The 21614-nt window shown below is 35.6% G+C and overlaps 4 protein-coding genes across 6 annotated transcripts; 2 read left to right on the top strand and 2 right to left on the bottom strand.

The window, feature by feature from the left end:
- Positions 1-1415: 1415 nt before the first annotated feature.
- On the bottom strand, positions 1416-6873 carry LOC107020234 (calcium-dependent protein kinase SK5-like). Its single transcript, XM_015220520.2, has 7 exons — positions 6058-6873; positions 4776-4919; positions 4505-4657; positions 4220-4335; positions 3011-3178; positions 2657-2881; positions 1416-1857 (listed from the first exon to the last, which is right to left on the bottom strand). The coding sequence occupies exons 1-7, from the start codon at positions 6623-6625 to the stop codon at positions 1720-1722; spliced, it is 1512 nt and encodes a 503-aa protein (XP_015076006.1). The 5' UTR covers positions 6626-6873; the 3' UTR covers positions 1416-1719.
- A 363-nt stretch (positions 6874-7236) lies between these two features.
- On the top strand, positions 7237-11579 carry LOC107018665 (protein OPI10 homolog). 2 transcript variants are annotated; one of them, XM_015219203.2, is made up of 3 exons: positions 7237-7485; positions 10592-10724; positions 10829-11579. In XM_015219203.2, the coding sequence occupies exons 2-3, from the start codon at positions 10622-10624 to the stop codon at positions 11287-11289; spliced, it is 564 nt and encodes a 187-aa protein (XP_015074689.1). In that variant the 5' UTR covers positions 7237-7485; positions 10592-10621; the 3' UTR covers positions 11290-11579. The 2 variants fall into 2 exon arrangements, with proteins under 2 accessions (XP_015074689.1, XP_027773131.1); XM_027917330.1 differs by lacking the exon at positions 7237-7485 and adding an exon at positions 10442-10512.
- Positions 11580-11597: 18 nt separating this feature from the next.
- LOC107018664 (serine/threonine-protein kinase SAPK7-like) lies at positions 11598-13642 on the bottom strand. The gene is made up of 7 exons (XM_015219202.2): positions 13416-13642; positions 13118-13348; positions 12940-13032; positions 12774-12866; positions 12514-12618; positions 12323-12421; positions 11598-12116 (listed from the first exon to the last, which is right to left on the bottom strand). Exons 1-7 carry the CDS (start codon positions 13533-13535, stop codon positions 11790-11792), a joined length of 1068 nt encoding a protein of 355 aa, XP_015074688.1. The 5' UTR covers positions 13536-13642; the 3' UTR covers positions 11598-11789.
- A 1873-nt stretch (positions 13643-15515) lies between these two features.
- Positions 15516-21096, top strand: LOC107020835 (alcohol dehydrogenase 1B). Of its 2 annotated transcripts, XM_027917103.1 has the most exons (9): positions 15516-15534; positions 15672-15982; positions 16239-16374; positions 16463-16532; positions 16634-16727; positions 17790-18003; positions 18346-18487; positions 19404-19574; positions 20697-21096. In XM_027917103.1, exons 2-9 carry the CDS (start codon positions 15703-15705, stop codon positions 20886-20888), a joined length of 1299 nt encoding a protein of 432 aa, XP_027772904.1. In that variant the 5' UTR covers positions 15516-15534; positions 15672-15702; the 3' UTR covers positions 20889-21096. The 2 variants fall into 2 exon arrangements, with proteins under 2 accessions (XP_027772904.1, XP_015076834.1); XM_015221348.1 differs by lacking the exon at positions 15516-15534 and having other exon boundaries at positions 15582-15982.
- The last annotated feature ends 518 nt before the right edge of the window (positions 21097-21614 follow it).

Below are 21614 nucleotides of genomic sequence, written 5' to 3'. Positions count from 1 at the left end.
TATGGAGGAGGTGAACGATGGTAAATCTCAAAAGCACCACAATCAAATTCGTTTTCAGATTGAATTGGGCAACAGGCCAATACTCCCTATACTTTGTATTGTTGAGGAATATCTGCTTTATTAGTCTTCAAAATTGCACTTTCTAGTGTCTCTACTCTTTCAAATAATTACAAAACATAGAAATATTGTGCACTTTACATTTGATACACATTTCATTACCTGAGGTTCAGTTTATTACCGTTGAGACTTGACATTACAGCACCAACTTTGTTCACACAGACATTATCTTATAGACGATGAAGATAACACTTAAAATACCCATCAAGTGGATGGTATAAACGACTTCTATACTTCAAAACAAGCATCAAAATTGATTAGTTAGTGTCTCAGGAATGGATTTTGCTAGTGTTTGCAATAACAGGATATTATTATAAGTAGTAATCATCTTGCCTGACATACCCAAAAGAACCTACCTATTTTGAATGTAAATGATGCATTTCATTCATGAGTTTCAAAGAGATCAAGGTGAGAGGTTAGCAGATAGATGTAGCCGAAGAGACCTGAAGAGGATCGACAACAACCATCTTCAAGGTAAGATTAAGTATCCTACATTGATTCTCAACATGTGCTTAATTTGGATAGCTGGCATCAAGTAAGAAGTTTGCCTATACATGTGTGTGTGGTTGTGTATTTGGCTCTTCTGTACTCTGCTTGTGACTGGGTCCTATTTTCTCTCAGAAATGTACATACTAGGGGAAGTATTATCTATTTCCATAATAAAAGATAGAGCTCAGTTTGTGGGGAAATGAGAATGATTATCTTAATCTCACAATGAATGAAGGATAAACTTTAAGATAGCATTATAGGGTTGAATAATATATCATCTGATGGAATGTACGGCTCTTCTTTCATGTGGTACATACAGTTTTATTTCCATATAATATATAGCTTCTTCAACTACATTTAGCAGAGTGTTATAAGCAATAACTTAATCAATCTGAATGCTTTTGAAGGTCACTTTCAAGTCTTGAGCAATATGTGTGTACATGTTCTGATCTTAATAAGCAATGCCACAAACTTAAGCAATAAGTGTTTCCTAGTTTTTGCTTCTGTAAGACGAAAACATGCACTGCACTGGTTTTGAAATTTAAGATCTGATCAGGGAAAAAAACACACAAGCAAGTTGGTATCATAGCATCAATGGTCAGTTTAACATTTTTCATTATGGTGTGAGTCAATATTCTCTAATTTTTAAGAGGAGGATACAATGCAATATCCTCATTAAATCATTGTCTATCTTACATAATCAGGAGGAAAACGAACTTGAAGCCAAAGTATTACGAGTTGGGAAGGCAATCACTGCTGTCATTGTTAAGTTGAAGAAGAAAGGGATAATATGGTTGAGACTGATACTCTTTTCTTGAGGTGTGAATTTCTATAGCAGTAGAGGTTCCACAGTATTCAGATACTTAAAAATCACCTTCCAATGAGAATTCAAAACGATCCAAAATTAAAATCAGCACAAAGGCTGACATTTAGAAGGAAAATGAAGCAGATTTAGAAGAAAATTGTTCTAAGCTTGGACAAATAAAGGTAAAAAAAACAGTCGTCAATAAAGCAAGGAAAGGGATCAAGTTCAACACCTAAGCCTTGGAGCAGTAAATGTCATATAATTGGACCTTCATGGCAAAAAGAAATTAGAAACATCGCGTTTGTTGGTCATACGTTTTCTTCACTCTGTACAAGTCCAAGTGCTTCTCCTAAATTCAATGTGTTTCTTATGGTCCTCCTTCCAACGCCTCCGCCGGTGCCTTTCCTCATCATTGCAGAAAATTCCCCATAGTCTATCTGTCCATCCTGCACTTTGCAAGCTCTTTTAGTGGGGAAAACACAGGAACAGACACTAAGAATTAACAGAAGATGGAAGGACAAGTTGCACACAAATTGAGTTGGAAATTGAGAAATGAACTGGACTCAACTAATCATTGAACATCTAAGTTAACCAGTTGAGCTGATAGGAATTCAAACAAAAAATAAACCTTTAACGAGAGAGAGAGAGAGAGAGAGAACTACAGCCTATCTAGCTGAACATAATACCAACACAAAGACCATTCCCTGGAATGGTACATGGCAGATTCTTATGTTACTAAATACAGTGTAAATCAGTAAACTCATCTTCAGCACTGGTACAGGCAGCACAAAATGAGACTAGGCATGGGAAGGTGTTTGTAATAGTAAAGATTTTTCTCCTTCCTTTATGCAATGGGAGAGCGTTTGTAATAGTACTAGGCATCACTTACTTTGACCATTGACAACCTTTTTCATCATATATTGCGATGAAGCAAATCAACACCTTTATAAACACTCTTGGATGTTGGAAACTACATAACTAAACACCAATCCGAGTGGATCTGGGCTTCCCCAGCAGACTTTTGATGTGTATTTATGGGTGTGCAAATAAGCTTGCAAAAGGTTGCCTTTATATCATGTGAAAGGTTTAGAGCATCCGACCCTCAAGACAATCGATAAAGCCGCACAGAATCTTCATAAACTCCATTGGATGTCTTTTAATAAATTGGCAGACATTATGTAACTTAATCAACCCTTACTTCTTATATGTGCATGATAAAAAAAAACATAAGAGAATAGAACTTACATTATCTTGATCAATATCTTTAATTATTTCATCAAGATTGAGCTCGCTTAGACCAAATTCCTTGCAGGCTTGCTGAAGTTCCTCGATAGTTATGTAGCCACTACCATCTTTGTCAAAGAAAGAGAAGGCTGATAATAGATTCTCTTCTCTTTCCAATTTGTTCAAATGAACAGTAGCAGCAATAAACTCCCCATAGTCTATTGTTCCACTGTTGTCAATGTCTGCCTGTTAAATAAAACATGGTTAGATCTATGTGGTCAAATGAGCGGAAAGTTATAACACACATGAGCACAAGTGAGTGGAAGAAAGACAAGGTGGGATATCACACAAAAACCCAATGAGGATAATTCTTACCGCATCCATAAGATCCTTGATCTCAGACTCCATTAGTTCCGAACCTACTCGCCTCAAACCCTCTTTTAGTTCCTCAAAGGTTATTGTTCCACTATTGTCCGTGTCTAACATTTTGAATAGCTCCTTGAGACCACCAATCTCCTCTTCTGATAGCCTCTCGGCAATCACCTACAAAGTAACAAGAGAATGAGTAAAACAAGAATCAAATGTATAACTCAATAATACATTGGACATGAAATTAGAATGATAGTGATTGGACTTCATAAAACTGCAAGAGGATAAATTGTTTGCTCCTTTCCCATTTTAACTTTTCTCATTCCTTTCTCTCCTTTGGTAAATTAGGACCAAATTGACATACATTTTGTGATGCTGCAAGAAATATATAAGATACAGACTAACAGAATACATGTTCTCTCAAGGAGGTATGGTTCTACAAATAAGAAAATTAGAATAACGGGAAAGGCAATTATCAGGGGAAAAAAGAGAAGATTGAATCAGCACAAAAACCAACTATTTATACCATGGGAAGGGACCACTGCAATGGTAACTAGTTTATGATCTCGCAATTTGGTATCTATATTCAGGAAAGACACAACTTGATAAAAACAATGTAGGAATCCAAGATAAACCTAGAGATTTGTATGTCTGTACAGTGTGGTGTAGATAATACTACTATCACTGGTTTGTCTTAAAGGACATTATTTAGTAATGGAATAAGATGAACTCAACTAGAGTGGGATGTATATAGTCCCTTGGGGACATCCGATAAAAGTGGAACAATTCAGAGAGTGGAATGTGTATAAAGGATTCAAATAAAGAACCCAACTAGTGCATCATTGTGGCATGGTAGTAGTTATTGTTCATTTACTTGCATTCTTTAATTAGAAATGACGATATACATGGATATAGATGTTACATGAATATGATCTGCATTAACAGCTTCTAGGATGTGGCATACTTCTTCCATACTTCCCATCCCCCAAATAATTTTCAATTCTACCCATATTTCTACACTTATATCCTATATTCCTACACTTCTATACTACTTTTTTGCATTTTCCCTTTTCTTTTAAAACAGCATCTAGATCCAATTTAAGTTTCTTTAAAGCTGAAGTTCTTGGAACACTATAAAACTGTATGGCAGAAGTTGTTCCAGGCAAGGAGAGTACAGACACATGTAAGCGGAGAACAAACTTTTCAAGAGCTTACACGCAAAGCCATTTTCTTTAGTTTGTTCATTGCTGAGAATTGCTTGAGGCGTGAAAGAACTGCAGAATCAAGAGGTTTATCAGGGGTCATTGAGTCATCCACGATCCACGGATGGCCTGAGTCACAGGAAACAAAAAATGTAAGTTCATAGTAAAATCCCTTTTGTTTCAACGTGTTTGTGGACATGTTTTTGAAATATGCAACTTCATGAACAATGACACTAAGAGGGTAACAGCATTTTCCAGAGCCAAATAAGTCCCAGTTTTCACAACTAGAAGGACTTACACAAAACTTCATGGGCAGTTAACCTCCTCTTTGGATTCCTATCAAGAATTTTGCGTATCAAATCCTTTGCACTATCTGAAATTCCAGGCCAAGGTTCAGATTCTAAATCTAGTTTGCCTCGCAGTATCTGACGAAATATTCCCATATCAGTTTCTGGAATCAGAAAAACAATAAGAATTATTAGATAATATGAGCATGAAAGACAAACTTTACAACACCCTTTATTTCCTTCTCAACACCCATAGAAATATGAACCTGGCAATTACAATACCTGCCCAAAAAGGTGGAACTCCACTAAGTAATATGTACAAGATAACTCCTGCACTCCATACATCTGATTCAGGTCCATAATGCTTGCATAAAACCTCTGGGGCAACATAATAAGGACTTCCAACAACATCAGAGAATGTTTCACCTGATAACAATAAAAACATCAAGGAACAGAAATGTTTACCTTTACCATTAAAGGTCAAGTACTCCTAAATTAAGTAGAACAAAAAATCAGCATGCAGGACAAATGTAGTGACCAACTGTCCAGGAAAAAAATATGATGCAAGAATAATGTCAGGAAGATTGCTGGGCTTTCACATTTGAAAACATCATATCAGCAAGTGAAAGCAAAAGCTAAGTGTTAGAGACTGAAATAAAACAGAACCTCACCAGAAACATATAGTAGTAGAAATTAACGAAGTAAAATTTTCTTTCAGCAAGACCAAGTTGAATGGAACAATCACATTTAAAAGGAAAATGGGACGAGACAATTTGAAGAGATACCCATACCAAGATCAGAAGGACCAGTAAACAAATTGAAGTTAAAAATGTCATCTTATATAAAAGATAAAGTTATCATTTTCATGTTCGAGAACACTCTCAAAATACATTGTCCGGCCGTCACAAACTTGGTAAGCTATGTACTATTCAGTCGGGAACACTAGTAATAAAACAATAAGAAAAAGGACACTTATACAAACAATTTTGCTTCGGTAAAGTACTCTCTAGAACTGTACATACACAACTACTGTTATAATGCAAATCCTGCAGATCCAAAAGTTGAGGAGAAGAAACGAAAAGTGGGGATACCCATAAAGACTCGAATACCTATTCTTCCGTCATTTCATTCCATATAATTCAAATAATAAACAAAGAAGACTCAATCTTGTTCTTAAAAAAAGATAATATCAGTAATAAGCTAAAACCTTAGTGGTCAAATTAGAGAAGCATCTCAGCTATCATAAGAATAAGATAAGTAGGTAATCCCCATGGTAACTGTCCCCAAGAAAAGAAGTATTTCCCCATCATGAGCATTACAAGAATCACAGTTTCTCAGTCTAGATGCAAACTTAAAGGCATCATGAATCATCATTTACTTAATAACTGATTTGTTTGTGAAAAATCATGAATTCCTATGATCAAGGACTATGCTAACAATCAAGCAGTTAAAAGAAAAGACATGCTTTCCACTCCTCAACCTAGAGACGAATATCAAGAAAATAAATATCAGAAAAAAGATGATCAAACCAAAATCCCTTAGTTGATGAAAAAGGGGAATGTACCTGGCTTATAGAAAACAGAAAGGCCAAAATCAGTGGCCTTGAGGGCAGCATCTTCTTGAAAACTAAGAAACAAGAAATTCTCAGGCTTTAGATCTCTATGCATAACCCCTAATGAATGGCAAGCTTCCACCACCCCAACAATTGTTTTGATCAATTTAGCAGCTTCTTTTTCACTATATTGCCCCTTTTCAACAATCCTATCAAAAAGCTCCCCACCAGCACAAAGCTCCATAACTATATGTACATATAAAGCATTTTCATAAGTACCCTTTATTCTAACAACATTTGGATGCTCAGATAGATGGTGCATTATCTGAATCTCCCTCCAAACATCCTCATAATCTTCCTTACATATGAGCTTCTTCTTTGGTATAGTCTTGCAAGCATAAAGATTAGAAGTTGATATTTCAGTACAAAGATAGGTAGTTCCAAACTGACCTTGACCCAATATTTTGCCTAGTGTGTAAAGACTCTCAAGACTTTGAGTTTTGTAAGGAAGAACCCAAAAATGCTTAGATGGGGTTGATAAAGATGATGTTTTTGTCTTGGTGAGGTCTGAGGAATCCATAGATGTGGTCCTCTGAACTGAATCTTGATTCTCAGAGCTGAAAAATGAAAACTTTACTAATTATCAAGACCTTTTTTTTCCTCTTTGGCAATATTTTACCTCTCTAGATTCCCTCTCCCTTTGTGCACTTCTGACACTTTGGTCAGAAATATGCTTTGGTGACTCAGATGCTCAAGTCTACTCTCATTTCTCTTTTTGATGATGACTTTAATATCCCTCATAAAAATTTAAAATGTCGAACAGATACATTGCATATCTATGTTGTTTTTTTAAATGTCTTAAATAAAGTCAAAAAAAATTGTATTGCTTGATGTGACATATTGGTGAATGAAAATAAAATAAAAAATCACAAAATGATTGAAGCAATAATGTTGATAATTACTAATCTGATATCAAATCCTTATTGATCAACTCATATATTAATATATTACTCCTAAATATAATTATCTCTCCAATCAAATCATATATATTTAAAAATTAACCTCAAACAACTTACTGTATATATTTATTGCCATAATCATTTCATTGATTAATTAGCACTTAGAATAGCTTGGTTTATGAAATTTGTCTTAATGTTACCCCTCATATTGAGCCAAACGTTCTAGACCTTTCTAGACTTTACAAGATGTGTACTCACTCTTTCTTCCACATGAAAATATATAAATTAATATTGGTCGATGCAAATACTAGTAATCTCCACTTTCTTTTTTGGTCTTCAATCTTTGTTTCTGAAATTTAAAGGGGAAAAAAAACCTTCCTTTAATCTTGAAAACAAAAGGATACGGCCATTCATAGCTTAGAACTCTTTCATTGCAAGCCTCTGGAATTGCTATCATCGCTGGACTAATTCACAACTTTTGGTACACTATCCCAACATCCTCCTTTTTCTTTTTGCTATTATCTATTTGCTTTTATGGTGTTGTATGCACTGTTAGAAATAAGTGCCTAATTTAGTCAAGAATTTAGCCTTATAGGTCTTAAAGATCAAACCCTTTTTAAGTAGAACTAAATAGGTACAGACAATTCATTTAACTGATTTGGGATTGAGCTTGTAGTTGATTGATTTACTTTTATGGTGCTGTATGTCAGTGTTAGAAATATTAAGTCAAGGGTTTGCTTTAATAGTGTTAAAGATCAAACCTTTTTTAGTATAACTGAATAGGTATAGAAAATTGAGGCTGTAGTTGATTGATTTACTTTTATGGTGTTGTATGTCAGTTCAGCATAATTTAATCAAGAATCTGCCTTAAAAGTTTTAAATGTCAATTTTTTTAAAGTAAAATGAATAGATACAGACAATTCATATAACTGATTTGGGATTGAGGCTGTAGTTGGTTGATTTACTTTTATGGTGTTTCTTTGAAGTAGATACCTGGATACTAAGTATAGCTCCTAACAATCAATCTTCCGGGGCGTACAAAGATTCTTTCACGACCTGGGCTATTAAATTACCCACTAAAATATCACCCATCTCTACCCGACGTCCCAGCGTCACAATTCCATTTTTGTCTAAATTGCAGAGTAAATGAGCATCTAAATGTAGTATTTCATTAGTTACTTCTTCTCAGGGCCTTGACTTGCAACATGAATATGAATTTCATATTTCCGTATTTGAAAAGAAGTATAAATATCTTTATATATGGACTCCTTTTTCAGTAAAACGAATCGTTCAAGTGAGCCCTAAAAAACATTAAAAGTCAAGCCTTTTACTTCATTGTCCAAGTCAAAGCCTGCTTTTTTTTCAAGTCCGCTTTTAGAGAAAACTAATTCTTTTGGGTTACAGGCCGGTTACACTCAGTTGTTCTTACGAAAGATTCTCGCACACGATTCAGTCTGTTTGCTGAGACCCATGAAGGATAAAGACAAAAGACTAGATTTGACTCTTTCTAGATCACATTTGTAGTTTAGAGTTCCATACCCAGGCAATCCAACTGTTACGAGTTTGAATTGGGGAACTAACGATCTAAGTAAGGAGGTAGTTCCAGGAAGGTAGCGATAAAAAAGAATCATATCTAGATCAACTTTGTGTCTGCCCTAATGTAACTGAATGAAGTGGAAAACCCGCTGTATGAGAGCAAAACCTTCTGCATATAAGAAGAAAAGCTTAATCGAGTGAGGTAGGATGTCAAGTGCGATTAGCTCATGAGTGATTATTTCACTTTGGAAGGAAAAAGCATGTCAAACAAGGTTGTCGCTCAGCTCTCAGTCTGTCTCGAAATAGCTTCCCATTGCTTAACTTTCAATTTGCTTCTGACCACATCAAATGACTTGTGTTATTTTGGCACAAATCTTTTTGGTTCTTAAAAAAAAAAAAATAACGAGGGCAGAGCTTTATTTTTTTATGCCGCCAAAGAGTTGAACAACGGTTTTTTCGTGTTTTCAAAGATTTGAATAATGAAAATATGTTGTGAGTGCCCGATCGAATTGATCACCTCATGTGGTTATGGTATTTGGATATGTTGGAAATTTTGCGGGTTTTGGCTGAGTAAGTTTCATCATTATCTGGTATAGGGTGAATGTTCCACTTGGTAGTTTAGCTTGCATAGATTATAAAGGTGGTATATCTTGAATGATTTTAATTATTATTCCTACAAAGAATCTTTATTTTTGTAGAAATCTTTTGGGTTACTGATCTTTACCCCATCAACATTTACAAGCTAAACTCATTTTTAAATTGACTAAAACGGTTCAAGGTGGAAACTAACCTCTCAGCTGCCTTTGAGATTTCTCGTCTTGCATATATAAAATGGTGCTATATAAAATGTTTGCTGGTATTTTTTTGTTTCCTGCTTACAGTTTTAGTCTATATTGTGAAAGAGATTTCTTGGGGAATGGACGTTCTACTCTATGACAATTTTTTAATAAATAACTTCTCATGGAGCTAGGATAGTGTGGTACAAGTTATGGATGTTTGTGCTAGAGCTAGGTTTGTACCTGAATTTTGAACAAGGGAATGTGGATTTTGAAGAAGTGGTGTATAACGTGGGTGTAAACCTTGGAGATCAGGACGAATAAAACTATTGCTTCCAAGCTGCATAAGCTGGCATAGTTACCCGGTACTTGTGTTGGTGGGAACCAGCAGGTACCTGGTGGAATTATCGAGATACATGCAAATTGAACCGGATGTGGTCAGTTTACTAGCCAGCTTTTTTTCTTGAAGTCCATCTTAAAGGGCTTGACTTTCTTCAGAAGTTTTACTCGGTAGGCAGAAGAGTTTGCATGGTTTTTGCAATTTCCTGGAAAATCCAGCTTGTCAACACAAAGCTATATGCCGATTCAGGAGTTCCCTTTTTATTTCTTTGTGTTATTTGCATGTTTTTGGTTTTATACTTCTGTGTCTTAGTTCGACATACTTTGATGTTTTTGGCGTTGAGAACTGAACAAGGATCAAGATTACTACTAACGACTGTAAATTGAACTGTATTTGTGTACTAACTTGTAGCTTTTGTTTGCAATCTGATTATGGGACTCAAGAAACAGAAGGCATTATGTCAACCTTTGGGGCTTTTTAGTGTTATGTAGTTGGTGATCCAACTGGTTACCCTTCATGATTCATTTTGCTTTCTGATTGCTTAGTGTCATAGATCTGAGATTGCTGGCTGATTTTCTTCTCTGGCATTATTTGATTTAAGTTCTGTAAGTAAGTTTGGGCCATCAAGCAGTATCAGATGGTACTCTTTTTTGGGGTTGTTTTGCAAGAATATATGAGATTTGCTCTTTTCATTGTGCATTTGCAAAAATTATCTCAAGGTTGGGCAAGTATTACTTTGCTCAGTGTTTTTGTGTTGAGCACAAAGTAAGCAACTTCAAACTACTTTGTAGTCTTTGCCTAAAATTACAATCTCGGCTGTTCTGTGGCGAAGACAAACTTCTTATCGTGTTTGACTGTGAGTCAATTCGAAACTTCTGATCGTTGGATGCTACGGAAATCTATATTCTAACTGTGGTTCCTTTCTTCTTCCTCAGGAAAAGCACAAGGGAAAAAAGTCATTAACAATGTTTGGAGTAGTGTTCCCAAATCGAAGCTTCCCTATGGATATCTCCACCTTTGCTCAAATAGACCCCACCCATTGGGTCCTTGACATGAACACCTTTGTTGGTGAGTTCCATAACCAAAACCTGGAGATAATTTAATCATTCTTCACTGATCAGAAAAGACTGTGTGTACTTTTCCACTTGACAATTCTAGCATTACATGTGCAGGGGAAGCGTATGATTCGATTCGTGAAGTCTGCATATTCCTCCTCAACAACTTCACGCTGCCACCAGACAAGGCCCTCGCTGTGTATATCCAATCCCCTGGCTCACCTTTCCTCTTTTGTGGTGCAGTCACACTGACTCGACCCTCTGCTGTGCTGTCGCTTCCTTGGCCAGAGCCCGGTGGGCAACTGCAGCTCACTGCTGATGCAACTCCAATCTCTGCCAAGATAGGTATTTCAGTTGAGGATCTCGCAACACTTCCCTCCCTTGATGTGGCTGCAGGGCAGAAAATTGAGAGGTTGGCACTGAAAGTTGGCGAGAATTTATTCAATTTTATGCAGTCATTTTGTGGAGTGGATGGCAGTAAGCTGGTGGTGCCTATGGATATATTGGATCGCTGGTTCAAGAAATTCCAAGAACGTGCAAAGCGAGATCCAGAATATTTGAAGGGCTTCGCTTTATAGTTGGGATGGCTGGTAAGGACATCTTCATGTATGAAGGTTCCTCTGTTTTCTCTTTGGAGGATTGTGATGAGAATATGATGAGTCAATTGTTGTAGGATTGTGGTATGCCATTGTTCAGTATTTGGTTAAAACTTTGGGCGACAACCTTTGACTAATGTTGATCATTAGAAATGAATTACAATCTTGTCATTTCAGTTCCACTAGAAGGGTGTAAACTCAGCTTTTCTCGTCTTTGTTGTGCTAATTATGTTCAGTGATTTGAGTTCAAAAGGAATATCTATTTAGGAAAACCCCATTTCTGGTAAGTGTTAAGTATAATGTCTTCTTAGAAAGAAGTATGCATATATCCTTCCATTAGGCTTTCAGATAGAAGCATTTGATCTGCAATCTCAATACAAGGAAGGAATACTAGTAATATATTTGTTAAGTTTGTTGATGGTAGGAAACAGGCCAAGTGCTGTTATTAGTTGTACAGAAGATGAAAATCAGAAATGGTGAACTTAAGCATCATCATGTGTGATATGGAACTCTCCACTTGCATGAACTTGCTTAACTTGTTTGTCATACTCGTCCTCTTCTTCTTCTTCTTCTTCTTCTACTTCTTCTTCTTCTTCTTCTTCAGTTCCCCATCCAAAGTGCGGAACAGGCCTTGATGGAGGTGCTGGATTTCTTGCCTCTGATACAATTTTCATGATCTCCTCAATGCTCTGAATGGAGAATGTTGGATTGTCTCTTTTGTAATACACTGCTTGAGCTGTTTCTGTAAGTTCTTTTGGCAAGCTCTTCAAAAACCATGGATGATTCTTGATCTCTTTTAGTGTGATTCTCTGCCCAACATATATCATACATTAGTAACATTATTCCTTGACCTCCAATTTTGAATGTGATACTAAAACTTGTTTGAAGTTGAACAAGTGACACACGCGTCTTACATGTTATTATTACAATAAGGTCTAAGTGAAAAAATACATGTTCATGTCATTATTATAAATCATAAATGAAAAGATTATTTATTGCATGAATCATAGAGTACCCTGGCAGGACTGGCGACAAAAATGCGAGAAAGAAGGTGTTTGCAATCATGAGATATATGGACGTAGTCTGGGATTTTGTATTGAACGCCCATTATTCTCTGGAAAAAATTAAAAGAAAAAAAATCATATATTAATTAATAAATAGATTAATAATTATAAATTTATCTTCAAAAGAGAGAATATAATTAACTGAAATAGTTTTTCTGAAATTCTTGGGATCATCTACATCTTCAAAAGGATATCCTCCCACCAACATGACATATAAAGTCACTCCACATGACCATACATCTGCAGACTAATAAAAAAAAAAACATCTTTTTTTAATAGAGTGTACAGGTAGAGTAGGTATAAAATGACATACTAGTTGATCAGTGAAGAAATAATAATTAACTTGAACGTTAAGGTCCAATAATGTTTGATTATTTTATAAAAAAAAAAATATTATGTTACCTTGCCATCATATTCACGGCGCGATAGAACCTCTGGTGCAATATAGGCTGGTGTTCCAACAGTTGACTTGGGACGTGAATGCAACACAGATGACTGTAATTCGATCATTATTAGTTTATATAGAGAGAGATATATATTTGTGCTAGATTATATAAAAGTGTAGTACCTTTGAGTACCCAAAGTCACAAATTTTAAGACGAGGTGCTGGACTTCCATCTAACAGTGTGTTTTCCAATTTCAGATCTCTGTGACAGATTTGCTGTATATATATATATAGTGAAAGACGATGACGAATTTGATGCTAAGTATTAAATTAGGAATGAAATGAAAAACAAAGTAAGTACCATGTTATGGCAGTAATGGACTCCAGAGATCAACTGTTGAAAAAAGTATCGAGCTTCGGGTTCACTGAATCTCCCTGCTTGACAGATGCGATCAAACAGTTCACCACCAGCTGCATACTCCATTACTATGCCCAAATGTGTTGATGTTAATAGCACCTCTTTGAAACGAATAATATTTGGATGTCTCAATGATCTGTGATTTATGATTTCTCTCGCAACATTCTCATCAATCTACAACCAAACAACGAATAGATTAGTATATAATATATAACCACAACAGAGGTATGAAAAAAGATACCTTACGCCCTCGCTCAATGTATTTCATGGCAACAAGCTGTTTTGTTTCTTTGTGCCTCATCAGCCTGGCCACACCAAAATTACCAGATCCCAACTCCTTCACAACTTCGTAATTCTGCATCTTCACTCGAAAATTGTTGTAAATAGATTGATTGATCAGCTCATGTATTTATAGGGATACTTATTAAATCTGGCAACTGGCATGGCGCATATATATATACACAAATGAAAGGTAAGTTACAGTTCATCAAGCCTACCCTTGATTATTAATATTTATTAACATGTACACTACTGAAGAGCACGTGGAAGAGTAAAGAGTAATGGTATGGGATTCCACACTCATCACCACTTCCATAAATATATTAATTAATTAATTAATCAATCAGCTAGTGGGAAGAACACATTAAACTCTAAAATATATATATATATATATTTTTTAAAAAAATTATTACTATAACTTATACCTCACGAACGTCAATATGATCGATGAAAATTAAAGTTAGAAGAGACTTTGCTTTGGATCTATAAAAACGCCGCTCTCCAAGGAAGTGCAGATGTGGGTTTGACTTTTAATTAGTATATCTTTTCTGCTAAGCAATTATTGTTATTATTAGTGGTCAATCGGTCATATTCATACTATAACTCTATAGCTATGAATTATTTGAATCCATCTCAACATGATCATGTTACTCTCATCAGCAGGCTTTATGTTTTTTCACTATCTATTGTAATTGATGATATATTGAAGTTCCATTAAATCGAAATCCTAATAAAGATAATTCCGTACTCAAGAAACTCGAAGCTTATTCCATTCATGAGTCGGTGATTAGCTAGCTTAATTTTCTGACTTATGTCTGTGGCAAAGTTAGTTCGTTAGAGATGCCGCCTCTGCCTCTATCTCTATCTATATTCTTTTTATGCTTCTGTTTCAAGTCTTATGTATATATACTTTTACCCCTACTCTTCTTTTCTATTTTGAATAAAATAAATAAAACTTCCATATCCCTATTATTCTACATTATTAATTTGTTCAAACTTGGGCATTATTGACATTATAAGTCCTCTGATATATAACATCTTCCATTTTGGTGTATTTTTGTAAGAATCCAAGCAAGGAAGGTATAGGTGGTGATTGAATTGTTCGATGTCATTTTAGGACGACTAAAACGTCATAAGAATGAAGATATAGTACAATTGTTTTATTATACAAGAACAAGAACGATAATTAAAATTGCAATAACTATAAAGTATCAAGCTACTAACAAGTTTGGGGGAGGATGATAGAGATGATGATGACTAGGGGTGTATTATCTTCGAGAATCCATTTGCATTCATGTCATGATGGTCAATTACAAAAGCCATGCATCTTGTAAGAAGATTCCAAGGGCAAGAAGAGAGACTTACATTTGTGGTCTACGCTAGGTTTATTAAGGACATATACGATGGATTCAAGATTTGGGTTAAGACAATTGAAGGTGATTTGGATCACTTTCTAGTCATGATGGGGTCACAGCAAGGATCAACTCTTAGCCCATTTTTATTTGCCTTTTGAGTAGTGAACAAATTGACATGACATATTCAATGTGAGGCATTGTGGTACATGTTTTTCGCAGATGACATAATATTAATTGACAAAACGTGTGATGAAGTTAAAGAAAGGTTTGAAGCTTGAAGACAAACACTAAAGTCTAAAGGTTTTAGGTTAAGTAGGACCAAAATTAAGTACATTGAGCTATGTTTAGTGATGTAATGCATGAGACAAAGGTTGAGAAGTGAAGATCGTTGCATAAGTCATATTTAAAAGATGAAGTTTTAAAATACATTATAAAATATTCATCAAAGTTATTATTATTTGATTCTTAAAAAACTATGTCAATTAGAAATAGACAAAAATAATATTAATAACAACATAATTAATTTCTTTTTTATATAACTCACAAAAATATCATACAATTACATCATATCCCAAAATTTTCCTAATTACAAAAACCTCAAACTTTTCTATTATATTCCTGACATTGCAAATGTGTTTGGTATGTTAGTAAAATTTGCGAGGTGTTATAAAAGTGACTCAGCTTGCAAAATTATGGTGATATTTTAGGCACTTTATCCTTATTTTGGTATCATATATTTTCCTTCCATTCTTGATATATAATCATAATCATAATAATAATAATATTTTATCTTAATGTTTATCCATTAATTTCATAGTAATACTAAAATACTAACAAGTCTCTTCCCATCGTTGAATCTGCAGTTGAAAAACAAGATTGTTGAGAGGATCAACAATGTCTTTCCCTCACATAATTCGCAGCGCCATTCGAAGCACATCATCAAAGATTGCACTTTTAGCAAGATCAACGACCCCTTTCACTAATCGATCCTTTTGTTCAAGTTTTGAATCGGAGAAGAATAGTACAGCACCATCAGAGGCCTCTTACTACCATCTAAGCGGTGGTCCTTCTCATATGCGTGCTGCTGTGTTTTGGGAACCAGGCAAACCCCTCACCTTTGAAGATTTCCATATGCCTCGACCTAAAGCTAATGAAGTTCTCATCAAAACTAAAGGTACATTGGCTTCTTTTTCTATGCTGAATGCCTCTTTCTGTGGTAATTAAGTGACCCCATCATCCATTCAGTTGAAAATTGTGCAAAAGTTGCAATCTTTGGACAATCTTGAAAGGACTTATTTGATGTATGTCATTGCCCCTTTGAGCAAGACTTTTATCTATCCTTATAAGCTTGATTGCAACATGCTAATGCAAATGGTATCTATGTAAGAAGGATATGATAGCTAAAATTATTGTTCATGTGTTTGCTACAGCCTGTGGGGTCTGCCACTCTGACCTGCATGTAATAAAGGGTGAACTTCCGTTCGCTAGCCCTTGTGTTGTGGGGCATGAGATAACTGGTGAAGTGGTTGAACACGGACAGCTCTCAGACAGTAAAATCATTGAAAGGTTAAACAATTATGGGTTTTCTTGAAACATACTATAGTTTTCCCTTCCTTGCCATTAAATGGTGAGAAGAATTTGTTATATTTTTCAGGTTTCCTGTGGGATCTCAAGTTGTTGGAGCTTTCATCATGCCTTGTGGTAGCTGTTCTTTCTGCTCTAAGGTGACAATATGTGGATTTGTTTCCTATAAAACCTACAATATTCGCATATCATGATGCAGTCATGCCAATTTATGTGATACCATAATTATCTATGAACACAGGGTCAAGATGACTTATGTGAGGATTTCTTTGCTTACAACCGAGCGAAGGGAACCCTTTATGATGGGGAAACGCGACTGTTCCTCCGTAATAGTGGTAAGGAGGCTGTTATTACTTGCAATTTTTTTTGGTTTCTATTTGAGTTTCAAGTTTAAACATATGGTCTTATCAAGCATTCAGGTGAAGCATGATTCTTCAATGCAATATGCATCAAATGTTCGATTTGCTACCTTTTTTGCTTATGCTAGTGGTTTCTCTAAGCTGCTGAACAGATGGCTTGACATGGTCCTGTTATCAGTAAAGAAAGGTCTCCATTTGCAATTTTTCTGAAGCAAAGTCTCACTTATCTGGGAATCAAACTGACTACTTTTATTGTAACTGTGAAGGTTGAACACACTTAGTTTGGGTTTCCACCCTATTCTTGCTGTATCACTAGTCCTTCATAGATACTACTTGTTGCATGAGAAGAAAGGCAGTGGTCTAGGAGATACTCGAAACCCATATTGCGAAGTTTAAGAGAAAAAGGAAAATGTTACTTAAGAATTTACTTCTATTGAAGAATTTACGGCTCAGAAGAGGAGTATGTTAATACAGTTTGAACCTTTATTACATATGCATGAGTGTTCTTCTTCAGTATTGTAGGATGTAGATGAAAGTTTCATATTGAGAAATATCTGTTTACTTGTAATAGTACCTCGTCATGCCAGAGTTACCTAATACATGCCGTCAAGAGGTGATAGGTATCTCGTGGAATTGGTCGAGGTGCGCGAAAGCTGGCTCGGACACCACGGTCATCAAAAAAAAATAATAGTACCCCGTCATGCTTTCTATTAACATTTTCAACGTTTGTAAAAAGTTATATAAGTGTTCAAAAACTCCACGGGGTGTTCCCCAACTAGTTTGTGTTGAGACAATTGATTATCTGATATGTATGATGAGTATGAATGTTATGGGCTATCTGAACAGCTAAGTTGGCACATAATCAGATTGGCTTTTTAGGCTGTCTATGATTGCTGGACTAGTAATATATGAATGGGAACTTTGTAGCATTATTCATCAACTCCTGATTCTTCTCTTCTACTGTGGTCTTAAACTTTTAATTGCTTAATGTGGTTAACATTACCTTCCAAAAAAACTATTCATATTTTGATCTTTCAGGTAAGCCGGTGTATATGTATAGCATGGGAGGTCTAGCTGAGTACTGTGTGGTTCCAGCACATGCATTGGCTGTTCTACCAAATTCATTGCCATACACAGAATCCGCCATTTTAGGATGTGCAGTTTTTACTGCCTATGGGGCTATGGCTCATGCTGCTGAGGTGCGCCCAGGTGATGCTATTGCTGTGATTGGTATAGGAGGTGTTGGCTCAAGGTAAAAATTTGGATCGTCTTAATTTGATTTAACTATGAAATGAATAAAACAGAATGTTTAGGGTGTCTGACATGGGCACATTATACCTGCAGCCTGAATACTGGTGGGATTCTATATGTCTAACTAACCTCCATTTTAGTTCAATAATTTAGTCAATTCAAGTTCTGTTCTTCATTTTTATGCATTTGCAACTGATTTCCTTACTATACCGTGTTTCTTCTTCATACTTCCATCTTTATTCATTCTTACCTCTACTATCCTGTGGATGGGCATCTTGAGTTAAGCTTTGCTACTTCTATTCTGATTTTCTGCTGTGATTTATCACCTGAAAATGTGGCATAGCTGTCTGCAAATAGCAAGAGCATTTGGGGCGTCAGAGATTATTGCTGTAGATGTTCAAGATGAGAAATTGAAGAAAGCTAAATTCCTTGGAGCCACTCATTGTGTAAATGCATCAAAGGTGGATGCCGTGAAGACAATCAAGGTATAGACTTCTCCCTTAACCTGTTATGTACATACTATCAAATTAAACTATCAAACACCATATAGTATTCACTCAATTCTGATTTCTAGATAAAGAGGTGGGTTTGTATGCTAATATACATTAAGGCCAAGGCCCAAGAGTATATCTGTATGCGCTGTGCTGTAGATTAAGTTGTGCGGAATCTGCACTTTCGATGCCACTCCCGTTTTGGATTCTAAAAGAAATACACTATTTTTGGAGAATCCCACCCACCCGTTACATTTTTGAGGAGTCCGAGCAACATTGGCTGTAGATAACTATAGGAAATGTTGTGCAACTGAGCAGTGAAATTATTCCAAATGAGATCTATAAGTTCTGATTGCTCGAGTTCTTGAATTTTGGCCTTGAATTCATTGGCCAACTTGTGTATTCAAGAGGGCTGTTTCTGCACTATGTTCATCTCTAGCTTATGCATTTTCTGTGGATTTTGTTAAATCCAGTCTTCAAATCTTGTTTGAGTAAAATCTTGTAGTGTTAAATTATTTGTTATTGGCGAGATGGGTTCCATACAAATACACATGTTTAGTTCCGAGACTAATAATTATAAGCATGAATGACAAATATATGAACGAAGAAATTGAATTCTTTTTACGATGTGAAATATTATTTGCTTTAGTATCTCGACCCCTCAGGCTCAATGGCAAGGGAAATTATGCCTTGGAACCTTGATGACGACACCACAAATGCACATGAAGCGACGTGAAGAGGCTCAATATGTTTTGAGCCTCGCTTCAATGTTGTAAGCACGCTTTAAGTGCACCTTTGACAACACTGTTTTAATGTTAAAATTAAGTCTTCTTCTGATCAAATGTTTGGCTTGCATTTGAGAACATACCGACTGCTTAAACTAATATGATCAGCTATTCAACTTGTACAGGACATCACAGGAGGCTCTGGTGTTGACGTAGCTGTTGAAGCTTTGGGAAGACCACAAACATTCTTGCAATGTGTGCAAAGCGTTCGCGATGGAGGCAAAGCTGTGATGATTGGACTTACACTATCTGGTGCTAAGGGGGAGGTCGATATCAACCACCTAGTGCGACGACAGGTATGTGCTTTTGTGTGTTTATTGCTTGTCCCTCTCAATTCCAATCTGCTAACACGAATGATCCATTCCCTCTTTTTGATAAGTCAAATTTATAGCATTCAAAGAAATAGGTAAAGTTTTATTAAAGAAGTACCAAGCTGGTACATAAAGATGTATCAGAAGCAGACAATGCCTACAGAAATAACATCCAGTTACATTTTTCCAAGCAAATCTAAGGAAACCCATGTACTGAGCCATACTGTCCCCTAAGCACCTCCTGAACCCATAGAAAACAGATTTTGAAGATGAATGAGATGTGATTCTATATGTTTTCAAAACAACCATTTCTCCTCTCTAGATGGTCTAGAATATGCATACTGGAATGGTCCTCCATATTTTCTTCTGATTCGCTGCTATCTTTTACCCTTGCCAACTGACGAGTAGGCTTCTTATATCCGAAGGCATAACCCAGGTAACCCCACACCGGTTCAGGAACAGCTCCCAGCATTGCTTAGCAATTATACAGTGAATAAACAGATGATTAACAGATTCCATCCATTTTCACATAAATAACACTTGTTACTTAAAGTGAAGCCTCTCCTTTGTAGATTATCTTGGGTTAAACAAGAGACTCTGCTGACAATCCACCCAAAAGAGGCCACCATGATAGGCGCTTTGGTATCCATAACATTTCCATGGCGAATTTTCTCCACAATTATCAGCTTGTTTGTGGGAGAATATCATAGCAGCTTCTGACAGAATATTGCTTGCCATCGAAACTATGCAGTCCTCTTTATCTTCTTCTACCATTGATCCAATAATTTAAATGATTGCCCTAGTTACTTCTCTGTACTTTCCAAAACATAAACTTCTGTAAGAATGAAGATATTAAGGGGTAAATATGTTTGGCCTAGGCCTAGTCTGTGATCTGTTAGTAAATGCCATACTGATATGAACTAGTAAAGTTTGTAGTTCAGTAAAAAGGTTTAAATAGTCTTTCATTTATTATATTGGGTATTTATTCTTCTAGTGGAACATGAAAATCCATATTGTGTTTAGGTAAGGGAATACTATTAAATATTTTTCTGAGCATTATTGTGTTGTCTTATTTGAGTTTAAGCACGTTTGATATTGTGATGCTAGATAAAAGTAATTGGCTCCTATGGAGCCAGAGCAAGACAAGATCTCCCTAAGCTGATTAAACTAGCGGAGAGTGGCATATTCAATCTATCTGCTGCTGTTTCAAGGACCTGCAAATTTGAAGACGCTCCACAGGCATACAAAGATCTTGATCAGGGAACCATTGCTGGACGCGCTGTTGTTGAAATAATGTAAATTTGATATTTACATCACTCATTTTAACATTCATGTGAACTTCTATTTCTGGTGGTCTAGTGCTAGCAAACGTTACTGTTGGCGTTAAATGAGGCAAAACTGTAAATATGTGTCGAAAGTAATAAAACTCATTTTGAAACAGGGTTTCCCGAGACGTTATTCTCAGAAATCTTGTTGGTGCAATATAGCTTAATCTCCAATTTGATTACGCTTCATGGTGATTAGTGTAACTCTGTAAAGATTAAACATGGCCTTTCTCCTTATGTACGCCCTCACAGGATAAGCTTTGCTAAATAAATATTTAGTCACTATTAAAATTAATCTTTAAATAAACTTTCTACTCCCTTATTGTGCATTACTTTGTTATATTTGTTTTGTATGTGTTTTTACTTTTAATATAATATAATATAAATAATCATTGATATAACACATAGAAGATATACTAAATTGGATGATTTACCTCAAGTATTACATTAATTTAACATTCATATTATGGAGTGTTCTAATTTTACTCAACTTTGAGATTGTAACGTTTGTAAATAATATTTGAGGTTTTAAGAAAAGAAGAATAGAAAACATAAAAATCTGTAGTTACAAAATTGTTACAGTCTCTCCATTTATAGTTAAAAATGTATAGTATTAGTATGTGCATATTGTTTTTATCATAGAAATATAAAAGATGTGCTAATTTGAGTGTTTTAAGAGGAAGAATAATAACAATTGCCA

The sequence above is a fragment of the Solanum pennellii genome, chromosome 5 (assembly GCF_001406875.1).
Source record: "Solanum pennellii chromosome 5, SPENNV200".
In the NCBI taxonomy this organism is placed as follows: Eukaryota; Viridiplantae; Streptophyta; class Magnoliopsida; order Solanales; family Solanaceae; genus Solanum; species Solanum pennellii.
The sequence above is the reverse complement of the archived record's forward strand: the minus strand, read 5'-3'. Positions and strand labels throughout refer to the sequence as shown.

What these genes read in the sequence shown, in the direction of transcription:
- LOC107020234 (XM_015220520.2), bottom strand. Translation starts at nt 6,625, where the DNA reads ATGGATTCCTCAGACCTCACCAAGACAAAAACATCATCTTTATCAACC. An exon ending in TTCTGTTTTCTATAAGCCAG is followed by an intron (nt 4,920 to 6,057) that starts GTACATTCCCCT and finishes TATTGTTATCAG; the next exon opens with GTGAAACATTCTCTGATGTT. An exon ending in TAAAGAAAATGGCTTTGCGT is followed by an intron (nt 3,179 to 4,219) that starts GTAAGCTCTTGA and finishes GTTACTTTGTAG; the next exon opens with GTGATTGCCGAGAGGCTATC.
- LOC107018665 (XM_015219203.2), top strand. Translation starts at nt 10,622, where the DNA reads ATGTTTGGAGTAGTGTTCCCAAATCGAAGCTTCCCTATGGATATCTCC. An exon ending in TGACATGAACACCTTTGTTG is followed by an intron (nt 10,725 to 10,828) that starts GTGAGTTCCATA and finishes TTACATGTGCAG; the next exon opens with GGGAAGCGTATGATTCGATT.
- LOC107018664 (XM_015219202.2), bottom strand. Translation starts at nt 13,535, where the DNA reads ATGCAGAATTACGAAGTTGTGAAGGAGTTGGGATCTGGTAATTTTGGT. An exon ending in ACATTGAGCGAGGGCGTAAG is followed by an intron (nt 13,349 to 13,415) that starts GTATCTTTTTTC and finishes GTTTGGTTGTAG; the next exon opens with ATTGATGAGAATGTTGCGAG. An exon ending in TCCATTACTGCCATAACATG is followed by an intron (nt 13,033 to 13,117) that starts GTACTTACTTTG and finishes ATATATATACAG; the next exon opens with CAAATCTGTCACAGAGATCT.
- LOC107020835 (XM_027917103.1), top strand. Translation starts at nt 15,703, where the DNA reads ATGTCTTTCCCTCACATAATTCGCAGCGCCATTCGAAGCACATCATCA. An exon ending in AGTTCTCATCAAAACTAAAG is followed by an intron (nt 15,983 to 16,238) that starts GTACATTGGCTT and finishes TGTTTGCTACAG; the next exon opens with CCTGTGGGGTCTGCCACTCT. An exon ending in ATGCCGTGAAGACAATCAAG is followed by an intron (nt 18,488 to 19,403) that starts GTATAGACTTCT and finishes CAACTTGTACAG; the next exon opens with GACATCACAGGAGGCTCTGG.